Source organism: Astatotilapia calliptera, chromosome 2 (assembly GCF_964374335.1).
Source record: "Astatotilapia calliptera chromosome 2, fAstCal68.1, whole genome shotgun sequence".
Classification (NCBI taxonomy): Eukaryota; Metazoa; Chordata; class Actinopteri; order Cichliformes; family Cichlidae; genus Astatotilapia; species Astatotilapia calliptera.
In genome coordinates, this window is record NC_137423.1 from 31,607,678 (window position 1) to 31,623,139 (window position 15,462).

At 39.5% G+C, this 15,462-nt stretch overlaps 2 protein-coding genes, 1 long non-coding RNA gene and 1 pseudogene across 7 annotated transcripts; all 4 read left to right on the plus strand.

Annotated features, from left to right (window-relative positions):
• Nucleotides 1–407: 407 nt before the first annotated feature.
• On the plus strand, nucleotides 408–2,934 carry LOC113006406 (selenoprotein H-like). Of its 2 annotated transcripts, none has more exons than XM_026142362.2 (5): nucleotides 408–548; nucleotides 885–993; nucleotides 1,559–1,701; nucleotides 2,259–2,425; nucleotides 2,624–2,934. In XM_026142362.2, the coding sequence occupies exons 1-4, from the start codon at nucleotides 533–535 to the stop codon at nucleotides 2,414–2,416; spliced, it is 426 nt and encodes a 141-aa protein (XP_025998147.2). In that variant the 5' UTR covers nucleotides 408–532; the 3' UTR covers nucleotides 2,417–2,425; nucleotides 2,624–2,934. The 2 variants fall into 2 exon arrangements, 1 of the variants encoding a protein (XP_025998147.2); XR_003269750.2 differs by having other exon boundaries at nucleotides 417–548; nucleotides 2,259–2,466.
• A 684-nt stretch (nucleotides 2,935–3,618) lies between these two features.
• On the plus strand, nucleotides 3,619–6,057 carry LOC113006413 (selenoprotein H-like; annotated as a pseudogene). Its single transcript, XR_013901477.1, has 5 exons — nucleotides 3,619–3,678; nucleotides 4,809–4,935; nucleotides 5,234–5,376; nucleotides 5,463–5,579; nucleotides 5,795–6,057. The product of XR_013901477.1 is annotated as a selenoprotein H-like (transcript).
• An 880-nt stretch (nucleotides 6,058–6,937) lies between these two features.
• Nucleotides 6,938–7,723, plus strand: LOC145420186 (uncharacterized). Its single transcript, XR_013901483.1, has 3 exons — nucleotides 6,938–7,199; nucleotides 7,286–7,403; nucleotides 7,535–7,723. It is a non-coding gene; the product is annotated as an uncharacterized LOC145420186 (long non-coding RNA).
• Nucleotides 7,724–8,373: 650 nt separating this feature from the next.
• On the plus strand, nucleotides 8,374–14,464 carry clp1 (cleavage factor polyribonucleotide kinase subunit 1). 3 transcript variants are annotated; one of them, XM_026142402.2, is made up of 6 exons: nucleotides 8,374–8,514; nucleotides 9,397–9,671; nucleotides 9,818–9,925; nucleotides 10,018–10,137; nucleotides 13,007–13,144; nucleotides 13,261–14,464. In XM_026142402.2, the coding sequence occupies exons 2-6, from the start codon at nucleotides 9,399–9,401 to the stop codon at nucleotides 13,945–13,947; spliced, it is 1,326 nt and encodes a 441-aa protein (XP_025998187.1). In that variant the 5' UTR covers nucleotides 8,374–8,514; nucleotides 9,397–9,398; the 3' UTR covers nucleotides 13,948–14,464. The 3 variants fall into 3 exon arrangements, with proteins under 3 accessions (XP_025998187.1, XP_025998196.1, XP_080145252.1); XM_026142411.2 differs by having other exon boundaries at nucleotides 8,429–8,514; nucleotides 9,349–9,671; XM_080289126.1 differs by lacking the exon at nucleotides 8,374–8,514 and having other exon boundaries at nucleotides 9,269–9,671.
• Nucleotides 14,465–15,462: the final 998 nt, after the last annotated feature.

Genomic DNA, 15,462 nt, shown 5'->3' on the forward strand with positions numbered 1-15,462 from the left:
AGAACTTAACGTATACGGCCTGTTACCAACATGTGTTGATGACGAACTGGCAGTGAATGAACATCAACGTGTGGTTTAAATCCCTCTGGCTTGATTGCCTGCAATAGGCTCCAGGTGTGCGGGAGCTGGAGTTGGCCCTGCCCAGGGGCGGATCCCAGGTCAGTTCAGGAGCCTTATGGAAATTCCAGCCACCCACCGCAGACCATGACAGATATTTTCTGTTATGGTGGCAAAGTGAGGACCTGCTGATTTACAATATGAGAAGCTATTACAGAGTGAGTAGAGATAAACAAAATAACACAATGACAGGCAACACAAAAGGGCTCAGACATTTTAGTGCACGTTTGAGGTTTGGATAATAATAATAATATTTAACACAATTTAGTGGGCTACACACTGAACTTAGAGGGTAAAACAAAGTATCGACCCTGTTGCACTAGTATCGAGCCGATGCCAGTACCAGCACTGGTATCAATACGATCAAAATTTGGGTCGATCCACCCACCTCTAGCTAAAAGCTTTTGTAACAGCGATGGCGCCGAAAGCAGGTAGGTGTGTGAATCCTAAATGCTACACTGCACCACTGAGATAAGTTTGTTTCCAGATCTTACACACACACTGCACGCTGTCTTATACAGTCTATAGCTACAGCAGCTGTCCGGTTTGGATTGGAATTTATCTGCGGAGTTAAAATCAGCAGGAGAAAGTTGGTCAAATGTTTACATTATGCGCTTTTTTTTACGTATTCACATGAAATGTCTGAGCGTTTAATAATGTAGCAGGTTAAGTTCACTCCCCTGCCTTATCCAGCATTACATTCTGCAACACAATGCAAGCCCCTTTGTGTTATGAAACCATCACGTAACAGCACGTGCGCTGTTCAGGTCGTCGAGGGAGGAAGCGCAAAGCGGAGGCAGAGGAGCAGCAAACACCAGCAGGGAAGAAGAAGGAGCGAGCAGAGGAGGAAGGCAAAAGAGTGGTCATTGAACACTGGTGAATACACTAATCACATGATTATAAGCGGTGTAGTAAATACCCAGATCAACCACTGCTGTTGTCCACTCACTACTTATATGGTTTTATTCATTTTTAGTTTTTCCTTCTGAAATTTCAGTTTAAAAAAATCAGATGCTGTTGACTAGGTCATATAATCGTAAGACATTAATATAAATCCATTTTACAATATAAAAAACATCCATCCATTCTCTTCTGCTTATCCTTGTCAGGGTCGTGAGGTGTGTGGGTGCTTGATTGAAAAAGATTACTTTTAACAATGACAAATGCAACTGAGTATTTCATCTACAAAGTGGTACTTAAACAGTAAATTGTCTGTTTAGATTCTACAACAGTATTCTATGTTATGCAATTATTTTACGACTAATTCATAAATAAAGTAAAATCAAGTATAATTCTTTACTATAAAGAAAGAAAGTATTCTCTCTTTTGCATTCAAAGTTGTCCTTGGGCTTAGTACTTCCTTAAATGTACTTTTCTAATAAAAGCATCTTATCCGCCTGCACAGATGGCTACCTTATAGTTTACCTGTTGTTTCCTGCAGTAAAAGCTGACGAGTGTATAGGCATAATGCTGAGAAGGTGAAATCTGCCCTCCTGGCTGCCTGTCCTGCACTGCCTGTGATCCTCAACCCTGAGAAACCCCGCAAGAAGAGCTTCGAAATCACTCTTATGGATGGAGACAAAGGTTAGGAAGATGAAAAGGAAAATCCAAGATTAATCCACCCCTTTTAGTGTTGCACAGGGAAAATATTAATGTTTATAGTGGCGATTGTGGCTCAATAGTTGGGAGTTCGCCTTGTAATCGGAAGGTTGCCAGTTCGAGCCCCGGCTTGGACAGTAATGGTCGTTGTGTCCTTGGGCAAGACACTTCACCCGCTGCCTACTGGTGGTGGTCAGAGGGCCCGGTGGCGCCAGTGTCCGGCAGCCTCGCCTCTGTCAGTGCGCCCCAGGGTGGCTGTGGCTACAATGTAGCTTGCCATCACCAGTGTGTGAATGTGTGGATGACTGGATGTGTAAAGCGCTTTGGGGTCCTTAGGGACTAGTAAAGCGCTATATAAATACAGGCCATTTACCATATAGTAGCTATATCGACTGTACAGAAATTGTTAAGCATGTGATTTGGTTTTTCACTCACTCTGTATTATCACAGGACTTGCTTTGGATTGCCATGTTCACATCAAAAATATTTCCTACTTGCAGTCTTCTAAATGACATTGTTCCTCTTTTCTCTGATTCCAAAAGAAAAATGCCTGTGGACTGGAATAAAGAAGGGTCCGCCTGCTAGGCTGAAGTTTCCTCAGCCTGATGTAGTAGTTGCTGCTCTACAGGAGGCTCTGAAAGTTGAGCGGATGCCAAAGTTTGTCAAAGCTGTTGCACAGAAAACATCAGCTACAGATTAAGTAAGAGATGTACGTTCCCCATAATTTAATCTGGCTGTCAGTTGAAACAGGTTGTAGATATTTCTTCTTTTATAATTATTTTATTTTGAGGCAAACATCCATCCATATTATTTGTGGAAAATCTCAGGCTACGCTGAGCTGTTGATGATGCTTTGCCTGTGTTTATCGGAAAGAACTGACTATTCCTGTCCAATGTTTATGTTTTAGCCCAGCGTTCAGGAGATGTGACCAGTGGAAGCACAAAATGATGAGGAGTGACCAAGGAGATGTTCTCAGTCCCTCCTCTGATGAGTCAAGTGCCAACTGTTGTCATCTTCTGGACACATGAGGTCATCTGGTGGAGCATAATGATGCTAATGATGTTTTTATATGTGTTTTGGTAAATTAGAGATTTTCTTTGTTACTTTTTAGATTTTTTACTTACTCTAGCCAAACACTTAATTGTTTTGTGCAAGTTAATTTTGCTGTGTTCAACTGGATGACTTGATACAACAATAAATCATGTTTTTTTTTCTGTCCATCCACTTTCTTTATTATGGTCACAGGGGGTCTGAAGCCCATCCCAGTTGTCCTTGGTAGAGGCAGGGTACACCCTTCACAGATCGCCAATCTATTGCAGGGCTAAAATGGAGATACAATCAACCATTCATATTCACATTTATGCCTACAGCCAATTTAGAATCGCCAGTTAGTCTAATTAACTTAACCCAATGAATGTTTTTGGACTTTGGGAGGCTGGAGACTGCTCAATTCAAACACTGGACATTCTTTCTGCAAAGCAACAATGGTAACCATTACTGTGTTGCACTTTTGACCTTTTCCTAAATGTAAATCAGCAGGACCAAGATAAACACAAAAAATATGTTTAATTTACTCAGGCAGGAACACACATAACCCTTTAAATCAGGTAACACACGTTCACTGCTTTAACTTTATATGCTTAAGTGTGTTGTCACCATACAAACACCATGTATTCCTGTTCATGTATAGGTACATACAAAGATAATAAAAGAACACTTATGCTAATGCTGTATGTGTTTAACAAACGGTTTGCATTTTTACTTTAAATGCAGTTTCAGTTAAATTACAGTAATTATATTAACACATTAGAAATAATAACGATAGATCTCATTTTCATTCATGCTCAGAAAACTTCCTACTAATGGTTTCGCCCAGCCAAACTGAAACCCCCTTCCCAAATATATTGGTACAGTCGACATGCGCGCGCCAAAGTTTTGTAACAGCAATGGCGTCCAAAGCAGGTGTGTGTGTGTTATAGGAATGTAAACAATACCGTATTTTTTTTCTACAACAAAAGCTGTAACGGAGTTTGTCAGAGGAGGAAGACGGTTGTACCATTTTGATCCAGCGGTTATCATCTCCATGACTGTTTCAGCCTGTCTTTGTAGGTCATTTAGCTGAATGGCTACATGCACCGGAGCAAAGTAGTAACTGCGAAGATATTTACATTATTCACTTTCTAAACTCGTTAAATGTAGCAGGAGTCGGCGCGCTGACCTTTCTGACCATGTTTATTATGCAACGACTCATTAAATGGGTCACTATTATTACTATTCTGTTGGGTTATGAAACTTCTGAGCTTGCACGTGCCCGAGTCCTCCTCTACTCACTCTCCTCCCACCAAGGGCATGACAGGAGGAGTTGGAGCATTAGGCATTTATAAAACAGACTTCTTTACTTCATTTTATAAGGTTATACATTAAATATGACATGTAGCACAGCTGCATCCGAAATTATTTTGTACTCGAGTTCTGTGACAAACTGGCGATCACAGTGTAAACCCCATGTCGCCCTATTTAAGCTGGGAGTCTTACAGCCCAACTGCAATCCTGAACTGAATAAACAGAAGAAGATGGTGGATGGATGATTGCTTTATTTTTGGGCTTTTGTAAGACTCTACTAAGGCCAAAGACACCTCAGGCTAAATAAGTAGGTGGGTGGGCATAGGACCAGCATTCACCAGGAAGGGGCCTATGGTTTTATTTAACCATGGCAAGGGAAGCAACATGTGCCAGCTACTTGCAAAGGATCAAGTAAATCGATGAACTGCATGTATTTTTTCTTTTGGGAAACTGACTTCTTTTGCCTACATACTTCACTTGCACATTGTGCATCACTGGCCTTTTGATTGTGAATTTGAATTTCACTTTTTGACAAGCAGCCACTAAAGATACACCCTTGAGTCCTCAATTGTAGCTTCTTGTGCAGGCCACTGTCTCCTCTGTCTTATTGATGTTTTTAGAAATTTTCCATTCAGTATTGTGCGGCCTGATTGAATTCTGGGTCATGGACAAAAGGACAGGATAAATGAGATATGGAGGCACAAATTCAAGAAACAGCCAAACACAAAACTGCGCATGTGTGTTTGTAGGTCGTGGTGGGAAGAAGCGCAAAGCAGAAGTTCAAGCAGAGGAGGAGAAACCCTCAGTGGAGGAAAAGAAGGGCAGAGGAGAGGATGAAAGCAGCCAGGAAGGCCTCAGGGTGGTCATTGAACACTGGTAAAGAAAAAAAAATGTAATCACGTTATAATCAGTGGTGAAGGAAATGCTAATTGTGTTTATTTAAAGTGAGTAAATATAGCCCCCATTTTAAAATACTTAATTAAAAATAAAAATCAAAGTGTTTAAGTATCAGAAGTGAATGCATTGATTAGGTGGAAAAAAAACAATAGTTCTCATGAAATCTGTTTATATTATTATTGAACCAGAACCAAAATAGATAACATCACAGTTCACTGTGTAACTCAACTCTTAAAATCTGCAAAAAGATGTAATCTTGATGTGTCACTTCTGGCAGTAAAAGCTGACGAGTGTACGGGCGTAATGCTGAGGAGGTGAAATCCGCCCTCCTGGCTGCCTACCCTGAACTGACTGTGGTCCTCAACCCTGGGAAACCTCGCAGGAACAGCTTCGAGATCACTCTGCTGGACGGAGGCAAAGGTAAACAGGATTTACTCAGCAATGTGGATCTTTCATTGTAAAAAAAAGAAATGATACAAATGACATTTTCTTCCTGATTCCTAAAGAAACATCTCTGTGGACTGGATTAAAGAAAGGCCCACCTCGTAAGCTGAAGTTTCCACAGCCTGATGTGGTAGTTTCTACTCTGCAAGAGGCTCTGAAGGCTTAGACACCAAGTGAAGGTTTGGCAAAGCGGTTTGACTGAATAATGAATGCATAAAAAAACAGAAAATAAGAAAATCCAGCTTTACTTCTTATTCACAGTAAACTGGTAACTCATGTAGCTTTGTAAATAGAATCAAGTCAAAATGCCTTATGAATTGCAATGCAGCTGTTCAGTGAACAACAGTTGTGTATAAGTGTCTTTTTAACAAAACTTTTCCCATGTTATTTGCAGCCCAACATTCAGATGCAGCCAGTGGAAGCAAAAATGATGAGAAGTGACCAAGGAGACGTTCTCAGTCCCTCCTCTGATGAGCCATGCTCTAACTGCTGCCATCTTCTGGGTGCATGGTGACACCTAGTGGAGCTTAGTCGAGCCAAAGCATTTCTCTGACACATTACTGCTGTTTACTGTTGTGTTTCACAAACGTTCAGTTGTGGTTTTATGTCTGTTTTGTTTTTGGGGTTTTTTGATAAATAAAATCTTTTTTGGGGTAATTGTGTGTATTTTGTTACAACTATCCAAACACTCAGCTGTTATTATGGAAAGGTTTTCTTATTTTTATTCAGGAACCAAGTGTGGAGAAGAAAACTAGAGATACAATTTGTGTGTTGAAACACATTAATGCTCACATGCATTCAGAAAGTAGCAATGTTTTTGATTGACTCAATACTATAAAACCCCTATTAGCATTTATATTTTTATTAACAACATATTGCAACTCTTGGCAAATAAAGTACATGTTACTAATTGATAGGATTAATAGTTTTAAACAGCTGGCAAAGCACCTTGTATCATATTTTAGAAGGTTGTGCAATTACATTCACCTAAGCAATGGCCTTAATTAGTAACTTGAGGGCTCTGATCTTAGTCTTGTGCAAAAAAGTCATCTTCCAAACGTGATCGCAAATATTTGCTAAAAACGGTTGCTGGTATTTAAAAAGTTTTAAATCACTCGTTGGCCTTAAGAAATGAGTATATCAGAAGAACAGCTGAGGTTAAGCAGTTTGGAGACAAAGTTAGAGAGGAAAGGAGATGGTTAGAACATGTGCAATGGGTACATTGGATAAAGTATGTTCAATGTGGAGTTTCCAAACAGGAGGAAAGAGGAAGACCACAGAGAAGGTAGTGAAGGAAGACACGCAGAGGGTTTGCGTGACAACGGGGATAGAGTGAGTTGGAGACGCGATCCGTTGTGGCGACCCCAAAAGGAAGCAGCCGAAAGAGGAAGATTTGTTAATCTGTCTGTAATCTATAGTGATGGGACGTTCTGTATCGAGGCTTCGGAGCGTGTGTCGAGTAATGGAGGGGGCGTTTCCGCGAAGCGCGTATCGAGGCTTGCTTCATTTATGGGAGGAGCTGAAAATGATGACGTCCGAAGCCTCGCTGCCCGGCTGTACCACGTGACTGGTTCATGAAGTGGTTCGAACTTTGCCGCGAGATATGACAGCGATATAAACCCTCAGACTTCATTCAAAATGTGGGTGTTTGATGGAGAGTTGCTGTTAGAGAGAGTTTGGAGACCGTTTGGAGGTTTATGAGAGTGAGGAGAGAAAGTCAGGAGAGAATGGAGCCAGCTAAGAAGAGGAGGATGTCCTCCCCTGTGTGGGAACATTTTGATTTTATTCCTCCCAACAAGGTATGTAAATTTCTACAGAAGATGTATTGTCATGATACTGATGGTGCAATACAATTTATGTTGAGCTGTCTTGACTTTTGTACAAGGTGAAGTGTTTGCTATGTGCCAGGGAGCTGGGATATAACAACAACACCTCATCCATGCTTAGGCACTACAGAGCTTTGCATGAGAATAAGAGGAACACCGATTGTGGAGCAAGACCAGGTGAGCCATCAAATGCAATGATAATATAGCATGCAGTAATGTTACTAAATGATATAACAATATTATACAACTGTTATAAGTTACGTGTGTGATATTTATATTTGTGCTTTGTCTTTATTGTCTTTCCTCAGGAGAACAATCTCAAATAGATGAAGACCTGGTCAGCATGGTGATTGAGGACTCACAGCCATTTAGCATTGTGGAGGACAAAGGATTCAAAAGATTTGTTAAATCATTAAATCCCAGCTATGTTCTCCCCACTAAAAAGGACGTAAAAGCAGTGAAAATTTAGTTTTTACAGAATAAAATGTGAACAGGCAGGACTGAGGCTCAAAGCCTCAGTGTGTAGCTGTCCATACCTCAACGTTACAAAAGCACAACTACTGTCCACACCCCAACCACACCTCACCTCACAGTAAATGATCATTTCCATTTCAAGCATTTCCAAATAATCATTTCCCATACTGCCACTATAAATATACACAGTATACTGCCATCACTACAATATAGATGTTTTACACACTCCTTTTGTTGTTGACATTTACAGGCTGTGTGCAAAATGCCACACTCTTCAAATTCATGCCAGCTATTATTTTTACGTCCAGTAGGTGTCCTGCTAGAGCAAATGAAGCTTCATGAAGCTTCGCGTTGGGGTGAACCAATTGGATGAAAAGCTTCAGTGCTTCATGGGGCTTCATCTGCCCATCACTAGTAATCTATAATCTGTCAAATGTCTCTTGTGTGAATGATATCAAGCCATTTTGATCCCCCCAAAACATTCCTGTCACAAGGTAGAAGCTACAATGAATTTCGTGTCATATGCCAAGCTAATATAAACAAGTCGCGTTGTGAGGACGTCACACAATGACACCGAAAACGCGATCGTCTGCCAAGTGTTTGCGAAATGTTGCTTTGTTTTGTTTTTGCCTTAAATATAAACAAGGATAGCAGACACACAAAAAGGATTCAAAGTCTTCCGTTTTTGGCAGACGAACATTTTGTTTGAATAATTGCCAGGATGTGACGTCATTGTCCCGCGACCAGGCAAGTCGACTCAACGGTTCCTCATGAGCACGGGACCGATTTCCTTCTACAATAAGTCTTGAAATTGGTGCGTAACTTTTATATATTACAAATTAATACGTTTTAGACTTTTGCTTGACGTTGCGAGAATCGTCTGGGCGGGTTTATAAGCAGTGAATCGACCTTTGCTAATCTTAGAAAGGTCGAATTAGCCGTGGCTCCGCTAGCTGGTTTGTTGATTTAAGGGGTTTCCCTCTTAACTTTACTTGAACCCATCATTGTACGTAATCAGTTGTGTTTTTATAATTTGACTTATCCGTTTCACTAATACAGGTAGCCAAGATTAATTACGCCGCCGTGGTTTTAGGACAAAATCACTGAAGTGTGTTTCCATTTCAGAATATCGTGGGCCTTCTGCTGGAAGGGCTGGAGTTGTGTTGTATTTTATGATTGCTTTTAGCATCGTATATAGAAAACATTTTTCAGAGAATAAATATGTTGAAAATATATGGACCAACTTTGGAGCATAACATTTTTAGGGAAGTCGAAAATGGTCGAGCAGAAAATGTTCAAAAAATGACTCATGATCTCAGATTGACTAATCCTGCAGGTGGAAAACACCGATCACATCACAGTATTTAAACAATTCCATCTTTTACTCTGTGTGATTAAGTTTATCTTTTATGCATACAATGTTAAAACACCAAATTAAAAATAATGTGAGGGGTAATGCTAGAGTTACAATTAGTGTTATTAAAAAGTTGTAAAACTACAGTGGTTAGCTTGTGACTTTAAAATGCAAATACTTAATAAAGATCCATGTTAACACACTTTCCTTTAAGCATTGCTTTATTAGAGAAGCTATGTGGAATGTTTTGTTGTATTACTACGCTATGTATGCATGTAACTTTTTTCTTTTCAGCATGCTACTTCTGCCAAATTATTGCAACCTAAAGTTTCTCGTTGACAGTCATGGCAACAGAGGGGGTGGAAAAGACGAGTGAAGATGCTCCAGCAGCTGGAAAGGCCAGCACCAGGTATGACCTGGAAAAGGAGACTGAACTTCGCTTTGAGGTGGAGTCAGGGGAAGCAGCTGAACAAGTTGAGCTGGAGCTGCTCACAGGAATGGCTGAGGTGTTTGGCTCCGAGCTAAACCGAAACAAAAAGTATACATTTGGACCAGGCTCTAAGATTGCAGTTTTCACTTGGCAAGGCTGTAGTGTGAATCTTTATGGGAAGCCAGAGGTAAGCACGTGGATGAGAACACTTGCAGATTTAGGAGAGTTCAAATGTGTCTGTTGTGTTACATTTAGTCGCATCATTGTGTGTTTCACTTTGGGGGGGAAAAAGACAAAGCCACAAATACCATCATCTTGCTTTCATCACCGCAGGTTGCTTATGTGTCCAAGGATACGCCCATGCTGCTCTACCTAAACACACATGCAGCCCTTGAACAGATGAGAAAACAAGCAGAGCGTGACAATGAGAGGGGGCCAAGGGTATGTTTGAATGGGGAACTACTTCATATAGTAACTTATCAGATCCCATGAGTGCTTCTTGGATTAATGCTAAATTATAAATCGACCCTCAGGTGATGGTGGTGGGACCGACAGATGTTGGGAAGTCAACGGTGTGTCGGCTGCTTCTCAGCTATGCTGTGAGGGTTGGAAGGAGGCCAACATTTGTGGAACTGGATGTTGGACAGAGTGGGGTAAGATCAAGTGGAATTACCATTATAAATATCAAACAGTCGGCTGGTATTTAAAATATTGCATATCACAGCCTGCAGACTCAGCTGTCTTGATTTTGTGCAAAGTGATGCTAAAGCATGTACAGCATCTACTTTGTTTATTTAGCTTTATAGCTGTGATGATCCCCCTGTTGGTCTGCCCATGTGGCTTTTTCTGTTTTATCAGATGCACAAGTTCTGGAAAAAAAATCTTGACATCTGTTTTAATATCTGTACAAAGAAAAAGAACATTAGTCTTTCAGTTGTTTAGTCACTGGTGTTAATTCAAGTCATTGCAGTAAATAATTTCCCCCAGGGATCAATAAAGTATTCTGATTCTGATTCTGATTCTGATTAAAGAACAAAGAATTCTACACAGGATTGAGAGCACTGAATTCCTCCTTTCATTTATTAAAGGGAAAAACTATCCAAACGTACCTGGTCCTGTGTGAAAAAAGTATTTGCCCCCTAAATCTAGTGACTGGTTATGCCATCATTTTCAGGAAAAAACTACAATCGGGTATTTGCGATATCTGGGAATAACTTTCAGATTACTTTGGAGGAATTGTGGACCACTTTTCTTTGCAGTAGTTTTAATTCAGCCACACTGGAGGGTTTCAAAGCATCTCAATTTGATTTAAGTCCAGGCTTTAAGTAGACCACACCAAAGTCTTCATTTTGTTTTCTTACGAGTCATTCAGAGGTGGACTTGGTGGCATGTTTTGGATCATTGTTATACTGCATAAGCTAAGTCCGCTTGAACTGATCGACACCCTCATTCAGGATTTTCTCATAGAGAGCATTAGGGGTGGGGGAAAAAATCGATACTGTGTAGTATCGTGATATTTTGTTTGCTAATAATGTATCGATACAGGGACAGCAGAAATCGATATTTTGTTACAAACAATTTTTTCTCTGAAGTCAACATGCTCTGGAGTCAGAGCATGTTGACTTCAGAGCATGTTGATCCTTTTTCTGAGCAAGAATCCTGACATTCCTTCACTGTCCAAATGTGTTTAACTTTTTTTTTGGCAGCAATAAACATGACAGTTTACTTATTTTAATTTAAGACATGTTTAATTTTAATTAAGTTTAGAACTTTTTTATTTAATGTAAAATTATATATTTTTTTAATTTACTTTCAAATTCTTCAGTTGCTGAATGGGCTGCATAGTTTTCATATTGCATAGTTCAGAATAGCTATAATTGTACCAGATGGTTGCATTCAGTTAAGTTGGACTAGACTGTAATACAAACCGTTCAGTTTGTCAACAATAAAACTGACTGAAATGAGAGAAAGACTGAGTGTGAGACTTTGATATTAGATAAAATGAATATTGATAAAGTTTACCTTTATGTGCAGAATTTAAATATCGCAAAATATTTTTAAAAATCGCAATAATATCGTATCGTGCGTTAAGTATTGTGATAATATCGTATCGCGAGTTGTATGGTGATTCCCACCTCTAGAGAGCATAGAGGTTCCATAAATTACAGCACCCTAGACTATCGTACTACCAGCACCATGTTTGCTGATTAAAATAGTTCCACTTTTCTCTCATTAGTCCACAAGTCTTGGGGATTATTAAGTTGTTTTTTGCCAAATGTGAGATGAGCCTTTGTGTTCTTTTTCGTTAGCAGTGGTTTTCTCATTTTAGCAGTGGTTTTCTCATTTTAGCAGTAGTTTTCTTATTTTAGCAGTGGTTTTCTCATTTTAGCAGGGGTTTTCTCATTTGATTTCTCCCATGGATGCCATTTTTGCCCAGACTTTCTTATTGTTAAGTCAAAAACACTGACCTTAACAGAGACAAATGAGGCCTGCAGTTCTTTAGATATTGTTCTGGGTTCTTTTGTGACCTCCTGGATGAGTCATCGATGCGCTCTTGAAGTAATTTTGGTTGGCCAGCCACTCCTGGCAAGGTTCACCAATATACCAAGTGTTCTCCATTTGTGGCTAATGGCTCTCACTGTGGTTTACTTTGCAGTCCCAAAGCCTTAAAAATGAATTTGACCCTTTCCAGACTCATAGAAGTCAGAGAGTTTGTTTCTCAACTGTTTCTTTAGATTGTAGCACAATGTATTTCTTTTAGCCCACTTCACATTGTCATACAGGATCTATATTTCTTGATTCAACAGGTCTTGTAGTAATCAGACCTGGGTGTGGCTAGTAAAATTGAGCTCAGGTTTCCAGAAAATGTGGTTAATCATAGTTGATGATTCAATAAGGGAGCAGATTACTTTTTCACACTGGTAAGTTTAGATAGCTTTTTCCCCTTAATAAATGAAATTGTCAATTTTTTTTTTTCATTTACTCAGGTTACCTTTGTCTAATATTAAAATTTGTTTAATCTGAAACATGTAATTGTTTACAATTACAAGAAAAAATTGTCAATATACCAAGTATTTTTTTTAGGAATGGATCACCTAATAAGTATACTTATTGGAACAATAAGGGGATAGGTGTTCGTGCCTTTGTTGGTAATATAGCATATGAAGCAGTTTGGTCAAAGTTTGTAAATTACAGTATGTCTGTTAATAAAGTATCTGTGTTAGTCATTTGATTGCACTCTATGTTGACTGTAAAGATCTGAACAATGCTGAACAGGACATTTGTTTTATGTGGGACACAGACAAAGTGGCTTTCTTCATATGATGCAGCATGATTAGTGCTTCCACAGATGGTATCATGTATCTTGTTTTTTGTTGTTTTTTGGGGGGGTTGTTTGTTTGTTTGTTTTAATCTGCTTTGGGTTTTCTGTTTTTTTGTGGATAATCTAAAGACCTTAATTTTAATTTTAAAAAATGCAGTTGTTATCAGTTTGAGTAGTAAAAGAAAATTCTGCTCCTTCAGGTGTCTGTACCCGGCACAGTGTCAGCGCTCTGCATCGAGCGTCCAGCGGACGTGGAGGAGGGTTTCTCAGTCCAGGCTCCTTTGGTCTACCACTTTGGCTCTACTAGTCCAGGGACCAACATCAAACTTTACAACAAGGTAAAAAAAAGAATGAGTCTAGACCCTTCCTGACATAGTCTGGAGACAAAACTCTAAATTTTTCGTACGTTGTCTTTACCTGTTGAGCATTTAAATCTTTTTGTCACAACATGCAGCTGACATCGTGCCTGGCTGAGGTGTTTTCCCAGCGCTGTGAAGTGAACAGGAAAGCCAGTGTAGGAGGCTGCATCATCAACACCTGTGGCTGGGTGAAGGGCTCTGGATACCAGGCTCTGGTCCACTGTGCGTCAACCTTTCAGGTGGATGTGGTTCTGGTATTGGACCATGAAAGGCTCTACAATGAACTCAAAAGAGACCTCCCTCACTTTGTGCGGGTTGTGCTCCTACCCAAGTCCGGGGGAGTCGTGGAACGCTCCAAGGAGTGTCGGCGGGATACTCGGGATGAGAAGATCCGCGAGTATTTCTACGGCTTCCGTGGAGTCACCTTCTACCCCTTTTCTTACGAAGTGCGTTTCTCAGACGTTCGCATCTATAAAATTGGCGCTCCATCCATCCCGGACTCATGCCTGCCACTGGGAATGTCCCAGGATGACACACAGCTAAAACTGGTGCCTGTTACTCCAGGAAGAGACCTCACATACCACGTCCTAAGCGTGAGCAGTGCTGAAGACGGAGATGAAGGTGCTAGAAAGGGCATAGTGGAGAGTCCTGTGTGTGGCTTTATTGTGGTGACTCATGTAGATACTCAGACACAGGTGATGAAGGTGCTCTCCCCAGCACCTAGACCCCTGCCCAGGCATACTCTGCTCATCATGGACATTCGCTTCATGGATATGAAATGAAGCAGGCCCTCAGAGGAGAGGACTTGGATCGAAGACGTCCTGCTGGGTACCCTTTTTATTTTAAGGCTATCTTGTTTGTACTTTACAGAGAAAACATTTTAAGTGTTGAAATTCGGAATGCATCATTTTTTGTGGTTCATGTGAATCCAGTTTTCAGCCTGCTTCATACATTTTATGATTTAATTTCTACTTATTCAACAATAAGATGATGGGGAGCAGGGTTTTTTATACTGAAGATTTTTCGTCTCATTGCACAGAAGAGGGAATTAAATAAGAAAAAAACATTACTCTCTACACTAGCCGTTGGTCAATTTGTTGTGTTATCAATTTTAGCATGAGCTGGGAATTGGTGCATCCCTAATAGAAATTGAAAGCAGCTGTAAATTCTAGACCACACTGCACAGATGTCTGTAGAAAAGGATTTTTTTTTATCAAAGCAAAGATAAAATATTTTTCTTCATAATCTGTTTCATAGAGATTTTTTTCTCTTGAGTAATAAATTTTTTAAATGTAAAAAGTTGTGTGAGTTTGTATTTAATTACACTATCTGACTATCTATCAGTATGTTTCCCTTACTAACAAACAATAATTTAATTATCTGCATACCCAATATGTAATGAGCTGAGGATGGAACACACTTAATGAACTTAATTCTAATCCAATCAAACCTGGGAATACGTTGCAGTTTTATAACCTTTCCTAAAGAAATTTAATGTTTTATTCAGTAGGTCTTCTGTTTTGACAAAAGAAAGGCAAATAATAATAACCTGTAGGCTTCATTAAAACACACACAGTACCAGCATGCTAGTGATTGTTTGGGAGCACTACACTAGCAGGTCATTTAATATTTGTTCTGTAAACACTTACCAGCTTACCAAACCATACCAGATGCTCTTTTAATTTTTTAGAGTAACAGCGTTTCTATGTATGACAACATGACTTATAAGCATACACAAAAACAACACTGTGTGATGCATAATACGTGCAAATATCTCAAACTAAGTATATAATAAATAAGTGTAGATATTTAAATGTAAGCACGTGGTTCAAAAAAATAATATTGGATAGATTTGTTGTCTTTGAATCTTTTCTTGCTAATATTTTGTGTTGTTTTTTTTGTTTTTTTTTCTGAACCTTTTTGTTTTATTAAATTACTTAATTTTTCTTTTCTATTCCCTGCCTGCCATATGTAGTGTTTCTTTGCACCTACTTTATGCATGTCAGTGTTAACCATTTGTCATAACCAGCAGGGTGTGGATTAATCGTAGGTGGGTCTTTTGTGGAGGGTTGAGATGGCCATCTGGAACGTAGATTGTGAATTTTGTGGAAAAGAAACCGTGTAAAACCATTTCAAGTAGGTGTACCGTCAAAATATTTTCACAAACAGCTTATGGCAAATAAAACTCCTTATTAAAAAATATAGAAATCAGTATCTGGTGTGACTGCTGTTTTCTTTTTAAACAGCAGTTGTTCTCTTTGGTGTATAGCATTTTTTTCCCCTAAGGTATGTTCCAG